At 37.5% G+C, this 20,198-nt stretch overlaps 1 protein-coding gene across 8 annotated transcripts in view; it reads right to left on the reverse strand.

The window, feature by feature from the left end:
• Positions 1 to 20,198, reverse strand: part of BCAS3 (BCAS3 microtubule associated cell migration factor) — a 586,221-nt gene that overhangs the window by 355,870 nt on the left and 210,153 nt on the right. For all 8 annotated transcript variants that reach the window (XM_052658881.1, XM_052658882.1, XM_052658879.1 and 5 more), the window contains exon 15: positions 12,383 to 12,647. In XM_052658881.1, the coding sequence (XP_052514841.1) occupies positions 12,383 to 12,647 (265 nt within the window). The remainder of the gene's footprint in view (positions 1 to 12,382; positions 12,648 to 20,198) is intronic.

Consider the following 20,198-nt stretch of genomic DNA (forward strand, 5'->3'; position numbering starts at 1 on the left):
TGAAATAAAAACAAACACTGTAACAAGATAAAATACTGAATAAATTGCCAGATTTAAGGTGCAATGTTCTTAGACTCGGAGGACTCGAAATAATTAAAACATTTGCAGAACTGGTCTTTTTCCAGTACATTAAACACCGTATACTGAAAGAAGAACTAAATATTAAAATCCAAGTATTTTCTGCTGAATAACAACTATCACAGTACACTGGAAGCAACTTTCCTAATAATAAAAAAGACATAATTCAAAATAGCAATAGCAAAGATGTTCCCCACAACCTCCTTCTCGCTCCCTTACCCCCACTCCATAGAAGCCTTCCTTCTTTTAACTCATGACCAGTAAGGATATTTTCTGGCTCTACTTCAGCATCATGACTCAGGTCATGAGAAGTGTCAAAGATGCACTTCCTTCAGATGGGAAAGAGCAACAGATTTTAACAACCATACAAAGATGGGAGTACTGTGCAAAAGAGCCAAATCAGCATTTTTGACAGAAGGGAAGATAAAACCTTTTATACTCACATATATTTTATTTCCAGCTTAAAAACACTTAAATAGCATTCTATCTAAAATATGCTTACATGTTCTGCTCAAGAAGAAAACAGGAAACCCATACACAATTTAGCTGCCTAAATTATCAACAATGTATGAGAGAGAACTGTTCACCAATCAAAAAAGAAAAAGAAAGAAGTCAAAGTATACCCTACGAACATTAATAAATAGTTCAAGTCTTTGTCTTCTAAATGTATTTCTCCAAAAGCAAAAACCATGAATTTACCTGTTTACATTAAAAACTACTTTTGATAGAAAAAGTCCTTGAGCAAGAGAATCACAAAGAAGAGTGATACCTGACCCTACCTGGGCACCTGAGCATGAAGACTCTACCACCTTCCTTGCGACTCTGCTGCCTTAGCAGAAACACTTTTTCTTAATCAGCTGGATTACTGCCCGGAAATCATATTCAATTATCAGTACTGTCGCTTTATATTTTCTTTCATCCATGATTTTATCAAAGTGTACATGTTTTAATCCACTCCAAATTGGACAGGAGTGAAATATTATTGAACATTTGTTAATTCCTGACCAGGAAAGATTCTCAGCACTGAAAAGGGAATGGCCCGTCTCGTCTGAAGCTGCCAACAACGGCAATGCCCACACTAACTCTACCCTATCCATTTTGAAACAGCTTCACTCCTGTGCTTCATTCTAGCTTCAATATTCTCACCTGCAAAAACACACCATCCAGTGTTAATAACTCTTTCAATGAACCTTAAATCCCCTTCCTTTTCTCATCCTTCTCCAAATTCTAAATGTCATTTTATGCTAAGATCCATAATAGTTTCTATTTCTCAACAGAAACCATTATGGTCTCTATTTCTGTGTAACCCTGGCACAGCACAGACCCCACTCGCCGTACCCTTCTACAGTCTGCAAACTTCAAGCCAGCAGTCAGGTTTTTACTTCCTGCTCAGATTCTTAAGTTCAAGACTGCTCATGGCTGCTACTCCCAAGTCTCATAATTTCTAAATCCGTTTACTTGGGTCACTCCTGCTGACACTGGTCATTGGGTATCAGAATTTTCCTACTTAATTATCTTCGTCATTGGAAAACTAAGGCTAAGCTTACCTGCAAATTGATAAGCCAAATCCTCTTATAAGGAGGCAAAGAAATGGATCAAAAATTATAACTACCTTTTAAAGAGATAAACAATTTTACATCTATAGAATTAGAAAAGGGTGAGATAATAAAGAAACATTCACAGAAAAGGATATTAAAAGCATATTGCAGAAATTTAAAAACCTGTAGAAATAAAAAAATACTATAGAAATTAAAATGCAATAAGCAGGTGAGGAGATAAAGTTGGGGATATTCTTTTAAAGTAAAACAAAAAGACAAAGAGATAGAAAATGGAAAAGGAAGTTAGGGGTTCAGTGTAGGAGATCCATTATCCAACTGACATGATTTTGAGAAAGGGACAAAAAAACAAAAGAGCAAGAAATAAATTATCAAGAATTGAAGCCTCCGAGTGGGAGCAGTGGGTGCAGGAGAGTGCAATTTTTCATTATAAAATTGTGATATCATTTTACTTTTCAATAAATGTATGTACTGCTTTGGTACAAAAATTTTATTGAATAGGTAAACAAAAATAAAACTCCAAATGTCAGCAGAAAGGCATCAGGCCTAATGATGCCTCAGTAGTGGAGTGGAATCACTGCTCCCATAAAGTACAGAGACAGATCCTTGAGTATCAACATACAGAGAAACAAAGAAAGGAAATGTTAGAACACACAGAAACCATTCCCTCCAATGATTAACTAAAACATTTGCCTTCATTCAACTCCCTAAATTCATTCATAGGAGCTAGGTACCTGGATGAGATACTAAAACTAGATAATAAATGACAGCAGTTTATTTCAAAAATTCAATTCTGTAATAAGACTTTGAGGAATAAATCATAGAAAACATAATAAAAAGGAAGCTAAGGTATTACAACATCTTATACGGCTGCAATATCCATAGAACACCACGTTCATGCCAGGGCGGCCATGATTACAATCATGGGAAAGTTTAGAAGAGATCGCCCTCTAGAGGAACGTCTCATTAACCATTTTAAAACAAAACTTGAAACCTGCAGTCTATGACCTGCCAAAGTTAAAATACAGAGAAAGCACAAAATATTTCATAAAGAGTAAAAAGCAAAATAAAAAGTACCAATTTAGCTTCAACTGATAACTACTTTAGCCAGAATTTATTTCAAGGAATAAAATAAAAAAGAGAGAAAAATATGCCATATTACAAATGATATAGACAAAAGATAAAATAGTCAAATAGACTTGTTTTTATTGCATTAAATTTAATATAAAGTAAAATTTAGAGATAATATAAGAGTTGTTAAAGTATATTCCATAGGTGATTTTATTTTCCTCAAAACTATCTTATCTTAAACTTTCTCTCAATTTTGCTATGAACCTATAACTGCTCTATAAGATAATCTATTAAAAAATCATGCTATCTTTATTTAGTAGACGGTTTCTTCAATGAGGGCTTGTGAAATAGAAGCACTTTGTCTTCAGGACAGTATTTATTATAAGGCCTCTCTTTTCAATCTACTTTCCCTAAAGAACTCATCTGCCCTCTCCGAGAAATAAGAGGGAGTGACATAAAAATAATTTCAGTATGCATAGTTTTTGTGCATAGAAATGTAAAGACAAAGATGATCAACTAATTTATAAGAAAAAAAAACTCACTAGGAAAACTAATAGACTTAAAACAAGAAATTAGAAACTTCACCAGAACTACAAGAAAGTACATGCAACCAGTTAAAAAAAAAAAAAAGGTACTGAACTATGATAGCCTAAAAGAAGATTTTTATCCATTTAACATGTATACACTATATATATACTCTGTGTCATATGAGGCATAAAATTTAAAGCAGAGCTACAGTGCACATGATTGATTTTTCTTGGCAAAAATTAAAACATACAAATGGAAACTTCAATCCAGAAGTAAACAGTGATGTGGAAAGAGAAGTCAAGAAACATCACATTATTATTGATTGTCTTAAGGACGTGAAACTATATAAGGTTGAAACGTGTGGTTGCTTTGTATTTACAACTGTGATGTGGTCTGTATCAAGCAAACTACCGATCAACAAAAGTAAGTAATTACAATAAACCATCAAATGAAGGCTATAAACAGAGTTTCTAACAAAAACAAAGAATGCCTCATATAGATGCCAAGAAGAAAAGTGATGCTACCAGTTACTTAGAAGCACTTTATTAAAATAGAGAGACTTCAAGTCCAAGAAATTGGAGGCCCCATCTACAGGACTCAGAGTCCTATCAACTACTTCCATTTGAAAGAAGCAGAATCTGGAATTCAGATGCCTGAAGCTATGATTCCCTTGAGGACTTATGACTTAATGGAAAGGAGACACCTCTGAGAACCACAGAAGTGAATCCAAACTCTCTGTTGATGCAACAGAAAGGAAAAAAACAAATTCTTTGAAAGACCTATCACATAGTAACTACCATATTCTTGAATCTAAACTGGAAAACTAATTTGCAAAATAAAGAAATGCAAAGGACAGAGAATGGATGGATTAATTTATTCAACAATATTTCCTAATGTATGGTATCACATACATAAAGAAAACTGAGCACCAAAGAATTGATGCTTTCGAACTGTGGTGCTAGAGAAGACTCCTGAGAGTCCTTTGGACAGCAAGAAGATCAAACCAGTCAATACTAAAGGAAATCAACCCTGAACATTCATTGGAAGGACTGATGCTAAAGTTGAAGCTCCAATACTTTGGCCACCTGATGTGTAGAACACTGGAAAAAATCCTGATGCTGGGAAAGACTAAGGGCAGGAGGAGAAGGGGGCGACAGAGGACAAGATGGTTGGATGGCATCACCGACTCAATGGACACGAGTTTAAGCAAACTCCAGGAGATAGTGAAGGACAGGGAAGCCTGGCATGCTGCAGTCCATGGGGTCAAAAAGACTCAGACACATTAAGAAACAATGTCAGAAATCAACTTACTAATTTTGAGCTTAATAATGCTATAAGATCCTATACATAATAGGGTCACAATTATATTTCAGTCACTTCTTATTGGATGAGTTCTTCATTTACTCTCTTTTCTGTATATAAGGTACTATACAAAAATATGAATAGTGAATAGGTCCTATATACCTCATCAATAATAAACAAAATCAATAATGAAACTAATCACAGCAGGTAATCTTCTCCTAAGTTATTTCATATGTGCCAGACACCATTCAAAGTGCTTTGATCCTCACAGTAACTCTCTAAGGGAGGTACTTTTATTATCCCCATTTTACTGATAGAGAATTAAGGCACAGGCAGAGCAAGTACTGTGTTTGAATTAAAGGAGTCAGAAAGTCACCCAGCTTCCACCACAGGAAGTCTGACTGCAGGTCCTCCAACTGACTCCAGAAGAAAGTCACAGTTAATAACGGAGATCATCAAAAATAATAGGTAGAAAGCAGTAAGCAATAAATCCAGATAAAGAACTTCCAGAAGAAACAAATACTGGAGTTAGGCGCTTTATGTTAAGAGGGAGAAAGCACACTGCGAGCTGAGCTGAGCTGCCAAGATGCATTCAACATTTACCTGAAGAAATAAGCAGAAAGCAACTCAGGTGCAGAAACAAGGTGTCGACTGAAGCTGAAAAGCAAAAGCAAGTAATTAAATTTGCTTGAAGCGTAAATAATAGTGCCAGAAAGGGTTTCTTCATTCAGCAAAAACTTCCTAACTGGTACAGGGAATGCCTCATCTCCCAGAGGACTACTTGCCTGTCTCCTTGAAGCTCCCAATACCCGCAACCACACTCACTTCCTATTTCTATGAGAGAACACAAGCAGCCGTCTCTTTGCCCTCCAGTGTGAGTGCACGCATGCTCAGTCAGGTCCGACTCTCTGTGGATCCCATGGACTGCAGCGCGCCAGACTCCCCCATCCACGGAATTTTCCAGGCAAGAATACTGCAGTGGGTTGCCATTTCCTAGTCCAGCTTTGCCCTCTAACTTTTCCTCATTTTCCATCAATGCTCATGGAAACGCCTGTCAATATGGCCTCCAATCTCTCTCTTCCCATCCTTAATAAAATCCACCCCTATCAGGCCCCCAGGGCTCCACCAAAATTGCCCTTATCAAAGCCACATGTCCTCTCTTGACTAAATTCAATGGTATTCTATCTTTTTCTCAGTCCTTATCTTAATTGTCCTACTGGCAGAATTTAACACATTAATCACTCCCTTTCTTTTCTCAGAAAAAAAAAAAAATGTTTTCCTTTGGCCTCTAGGATTTCTCATGTGTGGCTTTCTTTCTATGCCACTTACTACTTAAAGTTGGAGGGCCCTAGGCCTCAGACCTGGGACATCTCCCTCTTTTCATACTCATTCATTTACTAGGTGATCTCCTCCTGCTTTGGCTTGCTTTATCTACGCCTTGTCAACATTTATTCTCAGCCTGTTCCTTCCCACTGAACTCCAGATTCATAAAACCAACCACCTGCCTAGCATCACTAGGTCAAGATCCCTCTTAAACTAAACATATCCAAAACATGTCCATGTCCTAGTTTCTAATCCTGTCTCTATTCTCAGACCTGCTTTACCCCCGTGATCCTCATTTCCTGTGATAGCAGTCCCACCCTTCCAGGTGCTCAGGTGAAAAGCCTTACTGGTCACCCTGACTTTTCTCTTTCCTCACCTGGATTTCTGCGATATCCTCTTCACTGGTCTCAAAAGGGTTCTAATCTTACCAGACGGCAGACGGTGCATTTTCAATACACATCTCCATTCTGCAGTCTTGCCATGTCACTCAAAACCCTCCACAACTTCCCCATTTCACTCTGAGTAAAATTCAAAGCCTGACATGACCTGGCTGCACTTCCTCTCTGACCACATCTTCTACTCTGCAGCTTACATGATGTTTCTCAGCCACATGGGTCTCCTTGCCACTCCAGCGACACTCCAGACACATTCCCAGCTCAGGGGTTTTCCACTGGCTGTTTCTTCTGCCTGGAACACGTTCTGCAGGTATCTGCATGACTTCCTTCCACAGTTCCATCAGAACTCCTTTCAAATGTCATCTTCTCAGTAAGGCCTGCTGGAAGCATCCTAATTTCAAACTGCAGTCCTCTCCGGTACACCCTATTTCCCTTCCTTTACTTTGCTCCATAGCACAGAAAACTATCTGTTTATCCATCCATCCACCTACCATCTATCCTATGTATCATACATACCACTCCACTAGAAAGTCAGTTCCATGGAAACAGAGATGGTTTCCTCTTTTAGTCACTGCTGTATCCTTAGAGCTCAGGAACGTAGTAACATTAATGAAAAGTTCTTGAATAAAATGAAAGAATCTTACAGATGTTAAAATGAAAAGCAACATTACCATGAATGAAAAGTTGTTCATTCTGACAAGTAATGAATTGTTTTTATTAGAAAAGCTTGATAGATGTTTGAAAACTTTCATTTGAAGACTTAGAATCTACATTTTACCAAATACTACGTGAGGTACCAAGGTACAAATATGAATAAGAAAAAGATCCTCTCTTCATAGAGGTCAATCCACTGGGAGACACAGGCATGCAATGAACAAATAACATATTAAAATATAATAAAATTATGTTCACAGTACCAATACCAAGCCTGATAAAGAAGACACAACATCAAGAGATGTTTAAAAGAGGTTTAAGAGATGAAGTAACAGTGTTAGCTAGATCAGAATGAAGTAGGGTTTTAGTAAACATTCAGGGGATAAAAATTATTTCCAGAAGAGTATGTCAAGAAATGAATATATGTGGCCTTTTCAGGGAAGGGTATGGAAATATAGGTGCGGTGGGACAAGAAGCTGGGAAGAAGATAAAACCTTCCATAACATCCCCAAAGCATGGTGAAACACTGAAAGTAGGAAAGTGGAAGAGTGTATTTACGGTTAACAAAGAAAATGCTTCCAATAATTAAAAGAAAAAAAAAGGGCTAGAGGCTACTGAAACAGATGAGGTAAGAAATGATGGTAAGAGGTTCTTAATCATTTCTGTCGTGGACTACTTCAACAGTCCAGAAAAGTCTGTGGATTCTTTCTCAGAATAATACTTACAAATGCGTGGGATATAATACACAGAATTACAAAAGAAAACTGTATTATTATATTGAAGTAAAGCTAGCAATTTATTTTAAAAATTAAGTTCTGCTATAGTAATACATGTAAATAAATATTAAAAGCAGTAACATTACATAATAATATATAAAAATTTTCAAGCAATGATGAGCATAAACCATATTTCAAAATATATCAACAATTCAAAACACTTCAAAATATATTTTTTGTATATGATACAAAAGCATCTGTGTTTTTATTGGTGACAGTGTTACAAGAACTGCTATTACTGGCATGTGTTGTCTATATTCATAGTAAAAGAAAACATTTAACTTTGGGTAGGGGATCATAAACCTAAAGTTGAGATATTTTCCTATCCACGTTCATGGATCTTAAGAATGCCCTACAAAGACTAAGGTCCAGGCAACAAGATTAGAAATGAAAGAGATATTTAGAGAGAGTTATGTTTCAAATAAATAAACATCCTCTGTTCAGTAAAAAATGGCAAATAGATAAAATAATCCTAACAAACTGGATTGCCTCCAGAAAGTAAAAAGGAAATATCCCTATATCAACTGTTATTTAACAGTTTCCTTTACTTTGCTAAAAAGAGCACAGACAAACAACAGTAATACCGCCAAAGCATGATTCATTTTCAAGATGAATCCCTCCCCGTTCAAAAGTTTACATTGTTTTTGACTAGCATCAGATTGTTTATCCACACAAACTGTAAATACATCATTTTTAGAACTAACCAACAACAATGCCCATTTTGTTTTGACATGTACCGTACAAAAAGAACATAAAGAAAAATGACCAGCACTCGAATGTCTGCACTTGAAAAATGAGAAAAAATGACGGAGTAAGCAGGTAAAATTCCAACTTAATAAAACTTCAGCACACATTATGAGAAGGAAAATGTCCCCTAAAATTCTTTGCTTTCAAAGGGGAATTTAAGAACAGCTGTGTTGCCCAATAACCCATAATCTTCTCTCTGAGATGTCTTCTCTTAACTTGATGCAAAAATATTGAGAAAGTTGTGAAAGCAATAATGCTGAGACAAAATAATATATTTTGACAGAGAATTCAAGTATTGCTCTTCAAAGGTCTGATCTTTTACAAATGACAAATCCTTAATGGGCTGGCACTTCGCACTCTTCAGCAAAAATACATGGAAAGGTATTTGTTCAGCACTCAGTATGTGCTTTTTCCCCTTAGACAAGAGCAGAGACGACCTCAATTTTCTGTGCATCTTATGCCCAAAGTCTAACACAGAACCCGGTATATGGTATCTTATTAGAGAAGGAAGAATGGGAAGGAAAGAGGAGCTCAGAAGAACACTCTCTGAAAAGGCACACATGCAAAGACTATACATTCTCCCTATTTCTCTACTAATATATCTGGTTCTCTGGTCAGCCTAGCCACCCAGTGTGCACACTGAATCTCTCTCCGTGAAGTTTATGGTGAAACTGAAGTTAAGAAAAATATGCAACACAAAAAGCAAAACCCTTGAAGAACCTGTTGTTCAATGTTCAGTCACTAAGTTGTGTCTGACTCTTTGTGACTCCATGGACTGTAGCATACCTGGCTTCCTTGTCCTTCACTATCTCCTGGAGTTTGCTCAAACTCATGTCCATTGAGTTGAAAATGCCATCTAACCATTTCATCCTCTGTTGCCCTCTTCTCCTGCCCTCCATCTGTCCCAGCATCAGGGTCTTTTCCAATGAGTCGGCTCTTCACATCAGGTGGCCAAAGCATTGGAGCTTCAGCTTCACCATCAGTCCTTCCAATGAATATTCAGAGTTGATTTCCTTTAGGATTGACTGGTTTGATTTCCTTGCTGTCCAGTGGACTCTCAAAAGTCTTCTCCAGCACCACAATTTGAAAGCATTAGTTTTTTGGCACTCAGTCTATACCGCCACCTAATTATAGAACAAAGCTATATTGTTGTTGTTTAGTAGCTAAAGTTATGTCCAGCTCTTTTGTGACTCCATGGATTGTGGCCCACCAGACTCCTCTATCCATGGGATTTCCCAGGCAAGAATACTGGAGTGGGTTGCTATTTTCCTTCTCCAGGGGATCTTCCTGACTCAGGGATCAAACCCGCATCTCCTGCATTGGCAGACTTTACTACTGAGCCAACAGAGAACCCAATGTGACAAAAGTTACACCAAAAACTATAAGGAATCATTTCTGAAGTAAAATGTCCTGCAAATAGCTGAAAATATGAATAAATATCTCAAAGCTTTCTAAACCTTTTAAACATGCTAAATACTTTTTGTAATGACTGTTTTCACCCAAGACTTATTGTAAAAGATTTTCATGGACCACCAGTTAAATATAAATGAATCACAACTGTTCTTATAAAAAATAATAGAACCAAAGCACAGAACATCATCTAGGTAGAAAACAAAGATCTCAAACTTGGGACTTCCCTGGTGGTCTGCCAGGTAGGACTTCACTTCCTAATGCAGGGGTTGTGGGTTCCATCCTTGGTCAGGGAGAGAAGATCTCCACATGCCTGCCTTGTGGCCATAAAACCAAAGCAACATAAAACAGAAGCAATGTTGCACCAAATTCAATAAAGACTTTAAAAACGGTCCACATCAAAAAAATTTCAAAACAAAAACAACAAAGGGCCCAAACTTTTCTGAGTTGCAGAATTTCTCCCCAGGATTCTAGTTACAAATATATTTTTTCAGTCTATCTTAAAATTTCCTCCAAAGAAAAAATATATCTAAATTTATCTATTACATGTATCTTTAATTGACTAGGTATTACAAAAGCCCATGTGTTCAAGCAGGAGCTAAAACAAATAAGGATAAGGATATATCCAGAACCACAAAGATATACTCAAACAAGTACTTGTACACACATGTTCATAGTACCACTATCCACAAAAGCTAGAAGGTGGAAACAACCCAAATATCCATCAATGGATGAATGGATAAAATACTGTGGGACATACACATAACAGAATACAATTCAGCCATAAAAAGGAATGAAGTGCTGATACATACTACAAAGTGGCTGTCCCTCAAAGAAGCCAGAGAAAACGTGACGTATTTTATGACTGCAGTTATATGAAATATCCATATCAGGTACATCTGTAGAAATGGAAGCAGATTGGTGGTTGCTAGGGACTTGGGCACAGAAGAGTGGGGAGGAATTTCTTAAAGAATATGCAGTTTTTGTCTGGAGTGAAGAAAATATATTTGGAACTAGACAGAAGTTGTTGTTGTAAAATTGCTAAATCATGTCCAACTCATTGGAACCCTATGGACTACAACACAGCAGGCTCCCCTGTCCTTCACTATCTCCCAGAGTTTCCTCAAGTCCATTGAGTCAGTGATGCCATCCAACCATCTCATCCTCTGTCACTCCCTTCTCCTCCTGTCCTCAATCTTTCCCAACATCAGGGTCTTTTCCAATGAGTTGTCTTCTTCCCATCAGGTGGCCAGAGTATCGGAGATTCAGGCTCAGCATCAGTCCTTCCAATGAATATTCAGGGTTGATTTCTTTTAGGATTGACTGGTTTGATCTCCTTGAAGTCCAAGGGACTCGCAAAAGTCTTCTCCAGCACCACAGTTCAAAAGCATCAATTCTTCAGCACTCAGTCTTCTTCATGGTCCAACTCTCACATCTGTACATGACTACTGGAAAAACCATAGCTTTGACTATAAAGACCTTTGTCAGCAAAGTGATGTTTCTGCTAGATTTCCAAGGAGCAAGCATCTTTTAATTTCTTGGCTGCCGTCACCATCCACAGTGATTCTGGAGCCCAAGAAAATAACTACAACCACTCTGGTAGTATCTACCAAAGTCAAGATTTGCATACGTTGTAACCTAGTATTTCCACTCAAAAATGAGCACACATTTGCGCTATGAAACAAGTACCAACATTTTCATATCTTCATTATATATAAGAACTCTACAAGAAACCACCAAAATATAAATCAACAGTTGGAGAAAGAATAAATAAGTAGAAATATATTTATACAAATGGAATATGTAAGAGAAATGGAAATAAATGAATTAAACCTACATAGAAATATATGAATTAATCTCACAAACAATAGTGAGCAATAGTTCACTTTTTTAAAAGTAAGGAAGTGATTACCCTAAAGTCAGAATCATGGTTGGCTTTTATGGAAAGGGGGCACAAAAATGGAGTTCTGATGTTTTATTTATTGGTTAGGATGATGGTTATACAAGTATTTTCTCTAAAATAAAGTAATGACTTATACGTGTCTTTGGGATTTGGGGGGCTTTTTGTGCAACACATTAATAGAAATCCCACAGAGGTATATTTTAAGATAAAATGCAAATGCTGCTCTAAAATATGTATGACTCAAGACTATCCCTCTCCCACAATAGATATTTCTTAATGAACTATAGTACTGACTCTGGTTAAAGCCAGAGTTTTCTGGAAAAGATCTACAGATTAAAAAATTCAATCTCTAAATTTATGAAAACGGTCTTGAACACCATATTCCATATAGATGGCATCAAGTAATCCTTATACAGTTAAAAAGTTAGGGAGTTAAAATAGTATGGTAATGATCATCATCACCATTATTTAAATTTATTAAATGATTTAATATATTAAGAATGTCCTCAAATGAACCCAAGATCTTCTTTGTATGAACAGAGTAGAAAAACGGGTTTACTTTATTCCAGATCTCAAAAATTAAAGGTAAAAGGGAGAAGGACTGTCGGGAACAGTGAAGAGAGAGAAAACTGAGTTTACCATGCAGAGGGGATCCAGAGGGGCTGCTGGATAGACCTGGAACAGGGCTACAGCGACCTCCTTGCTTAGACGTCAGTTCCTGTTCAATCTCTTCCAGCCCAGCGCTCTTCTGGAAACGGCTCATACGATTCACGACTCGTGGTGACATATGTGTTCGAACACAAGGCTGGCCACCATAAGGGTTGATTGGGAAAACATGGGAAGTGCCCCGGAGTGTACTGACCACAACCCAGCGACAGTCATGGCTGAAGCATATGTCTTGCACCTAGAAATGAAACATGGAAAAACACAGAAATGACTGAAACTATTCAGATTTAATGAAGAACACCACACACATATTTCCAAATATAAACAGAAATGTTTGCCTGGTTACCAAATTTATCTCAGATCAGGTTATCTTTTCAAAATGCTTATTTTAAAGATTAGACTCATTCTGAATAGTGATCAAAACTTCACATCAGGGATTTGATAAGATTTAGATATTCTAAAGGGAATTCTGTCCCTTGCTGTATAGAGTGCCAAATCAGAAAACAAGACCCAGGCGGTTTCATCTATAAACCTATATTTAAAAAAACAAACAAACAAACAAACAAACAAAATATATATATATACACATACATGGATAATATTCATTTCTTTAAAGGCATCTGCCTTCCAAAAAGTATAGAAGAGAAAAATTAAAACATACATTATACAATGTATACAAGGTGAAGTTATTCATCTAATCATTTGTTCAACAAATACCTGCTAGGTAACATGCTAATAAACACTAAGAACAAGAGGCAGATAAAATCATCCTTGATCTCACAGCCTACAAGGAAGGAAAGACATAAGAAATTAACAAAAATATAACATATAAAAGTGAAATAACTATTACATATGAGGCACAGTGGTAACAAAAGAGAAGGAATATACAAAATCTGCTTGTGATAGGCAAAAAGGACATGTTCGAGAGGGTAGATACAGGATCAGGAGTGGCATCAAAAAACATGCCCTGAATAGTTCTGGGTTCTGGAAATGAGTTTTGAAGTAGGATATATTTATAAAGAAAAGAAAGAAGAGCATTCTAATTCAGACATATTAAGATATTCTACTTTGGATATAAATGCATAGACATAAGATGGAAGGGGCTTCCCACATGGCTCAGATGGTAAACCTAAGTTCAATCCCTTGTTCAGGAAGATCCCCTGGAGAAGGGACTGGCAATCCACTCCAGTATTCTTGTCTGGAGAATTCCATGGACAGAGTCGTCTGACAGTTTACAGTTCATGGGGTCACAAAGAGTCAGATACACCTGAGAGACTGACACTTTCACTTTCAAGATGGAAATGAGTGGCAAGTAATTCTCTATGCCGGAAACAACATGAAAGTCAGATCAAGTGGTATCTGGATTTTACTTAGAAAAGAGCGCAGTACAGATTTCAATTCCGAGCAACTCCCGAGCAGTCCAGTGGTTAAGACTCAGCACTTTCACTGCCCTGGGTCCGAGTTCCATCCCTGGCAGAGAACTAAGATCCCGCAAGCAGCACGGCACAGCCAAAGAAAAACAGAGCATTCAGTTCTTGAAGGATGACTGTGGGAGTGAAATGCAGGCGAGTGGACTTGTAGTAGAGATACGGATAGCTGAAGGAAAGTTAGGTAGGAGTTCCTTCAATAAACACAGCAGCTAAAGGACTCTGAAGAGAAGGAAGAGAAAATGTCTCAAAACACTCTACTGCTGCTGCTACTGCTAAGTCACTTCAGTCGTGTCCAACTCTGGGCGACCCCATAGACAGCAGCCCACCTATGATGACCCAAATGCCCATCAACAGATGACTGGAGAAAAAAGATGTGATACATACATACACACAATGGAATATTTCGGCCATGACAACAATTTAAAAATATAAAAACTTATGTATTGCAGTGGTTGGCAAACACTGCAGGCCATATGCTCTCTCTCAGCTATTTCAACTACTCAACTCTGCCCTTCCAGTGTCAGAGTTACCATAGAAATATACATAGATCAATGCATGCAGTTATGTTCATTAAAAAAAAGAACTTTTTTTACAGAAACAACTGGCTGGCCACAGACCTGATCCAGGTAAAGTTAGTCACTAAATTGTATGACAGTTATCAGACACTAATATGGAATTTCCAGTATTTTCATATTAACAAACTGAATTTATTCCTTTTATCTTGAAACCAGTCTAATGGTGACAATTTAAACAAAAATCTCTATTTATTTTTATACTTTAAAAAGACAGCCAAGTAAAATTCAATACTGCTTTAACCACATTCTCTTGAAAAACAGGCAAGTCACAGGTACATAAGAAAGATTTCTACACTGGCTAAATGATAAACTAATTTTCCAGAACATAAAGCAATTATCAAACATTATTTTTATTTAAAAAAATAAACCAGACAACGAAAGTATGGTAATTTAAAGATGCTGATGAGTAGGATTTAACATGAAAAATGCACGTGTGTCTCTATATATATGAATACGAAAAATAGTAGCTAACATTATAACAACATGAACTAAGTAAAACTCTTCAAGCAATCCAAGAAGCTAATTTTCAATATATTAAATCTTTGATAAGCCTAAATTCAGCTCAAAATCTTGACTAACATTCCAGAAATATCCTACAAATAAAAGCTATAAGTATTCATCAAAGTACAAGAATCTAGAACCTTTGAAATAAAAAGAAATTTTAGTTTTATACATCAAACCACTATTTCATTGCAAGACGACTGATAGAAAAAATGATCAATACACAGATAAAGCCTAAACTGAACCACATGCCCACCCATTTCAATTATTGTGACACATCCCAAATGCCACGTTAATGTTATAATTAAAGAAGCTCCTAATTCTTTATGTGAGAAATTTAACTCCCAGCGAGTCTAGAATTACAAATAGAAAGTCGTTTCTCAAGTGTCTCATCTGCCTTCTTCACCTACAGTAACTTTCAGCTAAACAAATTACAGAAAAGCAAAAGAAAAGCAAGCAGCAGGCCAAAGAAAGGGTAAATGGCAGAAGCAAGAGAGAAGAAACACAGCACCAGACGAATTTAATGTTGTTCTATCATATGCATTAACACAAGCCAGAATCAAATAAATAAAAAAAATCTTTAGGCTTATTGAGTAACTTACGTTCCATCATCAGTGGAACTAAACCATGTTATCTAAAACCTTTTTCCAACACACTTATAATCAAGACAACTTCTTGGTCTTGTCAAGGAAAAGAAGTTTCCTTCTTTTAAGAATACTTCTGAAATGAGGTGGTGGTAACAAACAGTATCAAGGCAAGAAGACAGAATCCCACTAAAAGCTTACTTAGAAAACTGCTGTTAGAGAAGTGATTCTGCTCTATGACCTTAAAGACACATCAGGATACATAAATGAGCAGAGACGAGTTCCTGAAGACATCAGCAGTCAAGAAACTAGGGAAAGTTTAATCCTTTAAATAACGTTACAGAGGATAACAAGTCGCCTATCCACAAAATGCAAAATGATGTAACTCTCCATGTTATCAAACAAGTTGGGTGGTTTTTCACATTTGTTAAAAATAAGAAAGACGGGGAACCTTCATTAGGACACTCATTATTATCAGTTTTGAGCTTTTAAATAAGCAAATGTCAACATGCTTAACAAGATATAAATGAGAAATACACAGTGCTTAATTGTTTTGCAAATTTCTATTGGGTTACATAATTTATTGCTCTTTAAATGCATTATTTGGCATATTTATAACATCTCACAGTTGCTTCTTATTGTAATGATGCAAAATTTGGCTATGAGAAACCAATTAGGCCTGTAGAAAACTAAATTTTTCTTAAAACTTAGTACAGCTATATTTCAGTAATTCTAATTTATACAAACATTTTTTCAGCAATCTAAATCAATTTCATTGATTTATTCACCCAAACAATATTTGGGGCAACAAAAATCTAATATAGCAGACATATATGGAATAATTATGTCCAACATTTTATTAAAACAAAACCCCAAGAATATATTCATTCACAGAACAGGCTGAATTCAAATTACATAAAAAACAACAGTATTTGAGCACTAGAATTAAGTGTTATTACATTTAAGAATCTAAGATACAGCAATCAGCATCACACAAGGCTCTAAATTTATGCCACCAATCTACTCCATGGTTTCAATTAACCAGTAACAGCAGTTTAGAATTTTAGGGTTATTTTAACATCCTAAAATCTAAAGTAGATATTCCCTAACTTTAGTGTGCTAAGAAGCACCTAGATTATCTAGAAGAAATACAGATCTTTGATGCCACGTTCAGAATTACAATTCAGGAGGTGTTGGGAGGTCTTGGGGGAGACACGATCAAGAAATCTGCAGTTTTTGAACACTCAGATAAGGACTCTGCAACTGACCTTAAGTCTCTAATATAGAGCTAGAAAAATTAATAAACTGACCAGAAATAGCAGCCCTGTAGCCCCATACCAAACCTTAGAAATTATGTAAAAGATACTTTTAAAAAAAATTAAGTAAAAGCAATGATTTCGTAGGGTGTGAGTGGGGCAGTAGATTGACTGAAAAGGGCCAGAGGAAACTTTCTGAGACGATGAAAATGCACGATACTTTGATTTATGGTTATACAGATGTAACTAGTGGATGGCACATGGAACACCGAACCTCCTGCTTTCACAACCTCATCTGCCACCACTACAGACGCCTCCTATGCATTGCCCACAGTCTCTCTTACAGCAGGCGCTGACACAGTTATGATCAGCCAGACAAAAGCAGGATGCTGCTGCAGTATTCTGGGAAAGTATCCACTTTCCTCATAAAAGGAATGAACATCACGGAAGCTGTCCTTACTGTGTGAATTCATCTTACTGCTTTGAATTCAGAAACGATGCCCAGTGGAGTGGCAATTACAAAGTGATCACAAGAAAAAGAAAGTCACTGAGACATTGTACTAAAACCAGCAGCAGCCTTCTTGTAAGGTGAGAAATAAACCCTGTGTTTTTATTTCTGTAGCCAAATATATGCCTAAGGATTCAATTACCAATTCCCTTTCCAACTCCCTTTTAAAAAGAAAGAAAACCTGAAAGCAGAGAGTACTCAGATAAAATATCTCAAATCCCAGGGTACTTACTATCCTTCAGAAGCCTGTTAAGAATGGCAATCAAACCATAAAGACAAGTCCCATACCACAAACGCTAACTGGTCAAGGTCCAAGCCATCAGATGAGGTTATGTTTAATGAAAACAAAGGAAAATATTTAAAATAAGCTATGTGCCCAAGAATGAATATATAACATTAATTAATTAATATACAATATATTAATATGGGCTTCCCTGGTGGCTAAGTGAAAAAGAATCTCCCTGCCAATGCAGGAGATGCAGGTTCAATCCCTGAACTGGGAAGATCCCCTGGAGAAGGAAATGGCAGCCCACTCCAGTATTCTTGCCTGGAGAATCCCATGGACAGAGGAGCTTGGTGAGCTACAGTCCATGGGGGTCCCAAAAAAGTTGGACACAACTTAGCTACTAAAAACAACATAGATATTTCCAACCCAACAGTTCAATGATTTTTCTTTCAAAACTGATAAATACACTGTCATTTAAAATAGTCTACCTGACAAAGCAACAAGGTTAAAAGCAATAAGCTGGTGTGAGAATAAGTTGCTTAAATGGAGATGTGGTAAAGACAGAAAATCCATACATAGCGTCTAACTCATCTGCCTACTCCCTCCCCATATCGATTCTTCAGATTCATTTATGTAGTCAATAACATATTCAGGGGAAGCCTTTTAAAGCCTGCACTCCGCTAGGTGCTAAAAACTTGAAAATGAGCTAAAATAAGTAGCACACTGAACTCTTGGGCATCTATGTCAGAGAAATGAAAACTATGTTCACATAACATATTCATAATAATGAAAACTGTAAATAGTCAGGTGAATGTTTAAACAAACTGTGAAAGTTAGGTTACTTACAAAAGGGTAACATGAGGGGACTGTTCAGTTTCTTGACAGCAGTGGAGGACACACAAACCAACACATGTGATTAAAATATATACATTTACATACACATATACACACACACGAACACAAGTAAATCAGGCGAAACCTGAAAAAGATCAATATATTGTGCCAACATCAGTATACTGGTGGTCACATGGCAGCACTGGCATTAATTGGGTAAAACGTACATGGGATCTCTTAGTACAATTTCTTGTAAGTGCACATGAATCTATGATTATTTCAATAAAAATCGAAACAAACAAAATGCGGATGTGACACCTTGGGAACACCACGGTGCCAGCAGTGCGACAGGAGCCGACTCCTGCTGAAGCTGGAACGTGAGTGGAGACGAGGATGAGGGGTGGCCCCAACACGCCAAGGACTACAGTGTGAACCGTGGCAGTGCCAGGAGGGGGGACAGAAAGGAAGGGGCTGCTGTGCCCAGATCCTCCCTGGACGCTGGTGAGCAGCACCGCTTCTCATCCAGAAATAACTGGCATGAACACTTTTGGCCAAATGAGGAAAAGAGGCTAACACTCCTGGCTGCTCCCATCGTATCTGCAGGCTGGCCTCCCCCGCCACCAAGACAGGGGATAACGAGATCACCTGGCAGCTGTCACTGGAAAAACTGGCATGAGCACCTTAAACACGTTAGTGCATGTCCTCGTGTAAGGGGAGACAGCCCATACCCTCGTAGAAGCAGAAAACACCCCAGAACAAAGCGTAAGCACAGTTCAGAGAACTAACGTGATCTTGTGCATGCGTGTGTGCGTGCTCAGTCGTGTCCAACTCTGTGCGACCCCATGGACTGTAGCCCGCCAGACTTCGCTGTCCATGGGACTCTCCAGGCAAGAACACTGGAGTGGGTCACCATTTCCTTCTTGAGAAGATCTTCTAAAAGTAGAGGCTGAACCCACGTCTCCTGCATTGGCAGGCAGATTCTTCACCACAGAGCCACAGGCGGGTGTACTATTGTAGTTTATGTTCATGAATACAACTAGTGGCAGTTTCTGCCTTGTGGCAGAAAGCGAAGAAGAACTACAGATGAAAGTGAAAGACGAGAGTGAAGAAGTTGGCATAAAACTCAACATTCAGAAAACTAAGATCATAGATAGCATCTGCTCTCATCACTTTGAGGCAAATAGATGAGAAAACAGTGACAGACTATTTTTCGGGGGCTCAAAAATCACTGTAGATGGTGACTGCAGTCATGAAATTAAAACATGCTTGCTCCTTGGAAGAAAAGTTACGACCAACCTAGACAGCATATTAAAAAGCAGAGACATTACTTTGCCACAAAGGTATATCTAGTCAAAGCTATGGTTTTTCCAGTAGTCATGGATGGATGTGAGAGTTGGACTATAAAGAAAGCTGACAGAGTGAAGTAAGCCAGAAAGAAAAACACCAATACAGTATACTAACACATATATATGGAATTTAGAAAGATGGCAATGACGACCCTGTATGCAAGACAGCAAAAAAGACACAGATGTGTATAACGGACTTTTGGACTCAGAGGGAGAGGGAGAGGGTGGAATGATTTGGGAGAATGGCATTGTAACATGTATACTATCATGTAAGAATCGAATCGCCAGTCTATGTCTGACGCGGGATACAGCATGCTTGGGGCTGGTGCGCGGTGATGACCCAGAGAGATGTTATGGGGAGGGAGGTGGGAGGGGGGTTCATGTTTGGGAACACATGTACACCCGTGGTGGATTCATGTCAATGTATGGCAAAACCAATACAGTATTGTAAAGTAAAATAAAGTAAAAAAATTAAATTAAATTAAAAAACATAAAAACAAACAAACAAACAAAAAGAATTCAGCTGTAG

Source organism: Budorcas taxicolor, chromosome 19 (assembly GCF_023091745.1).
Source record: "Budorcas taxicolor isolate Tak-1 chromosome 19, Takin1.1, whole genome shotgun sequence".
NCBI classification, from domain to species: domain Eukaryota; kingdom Metazoa; phylum Chordata; class Mammalia; order Artiodactyla; family Bovidae; genus Budorcas; species Budorcas taxicolor.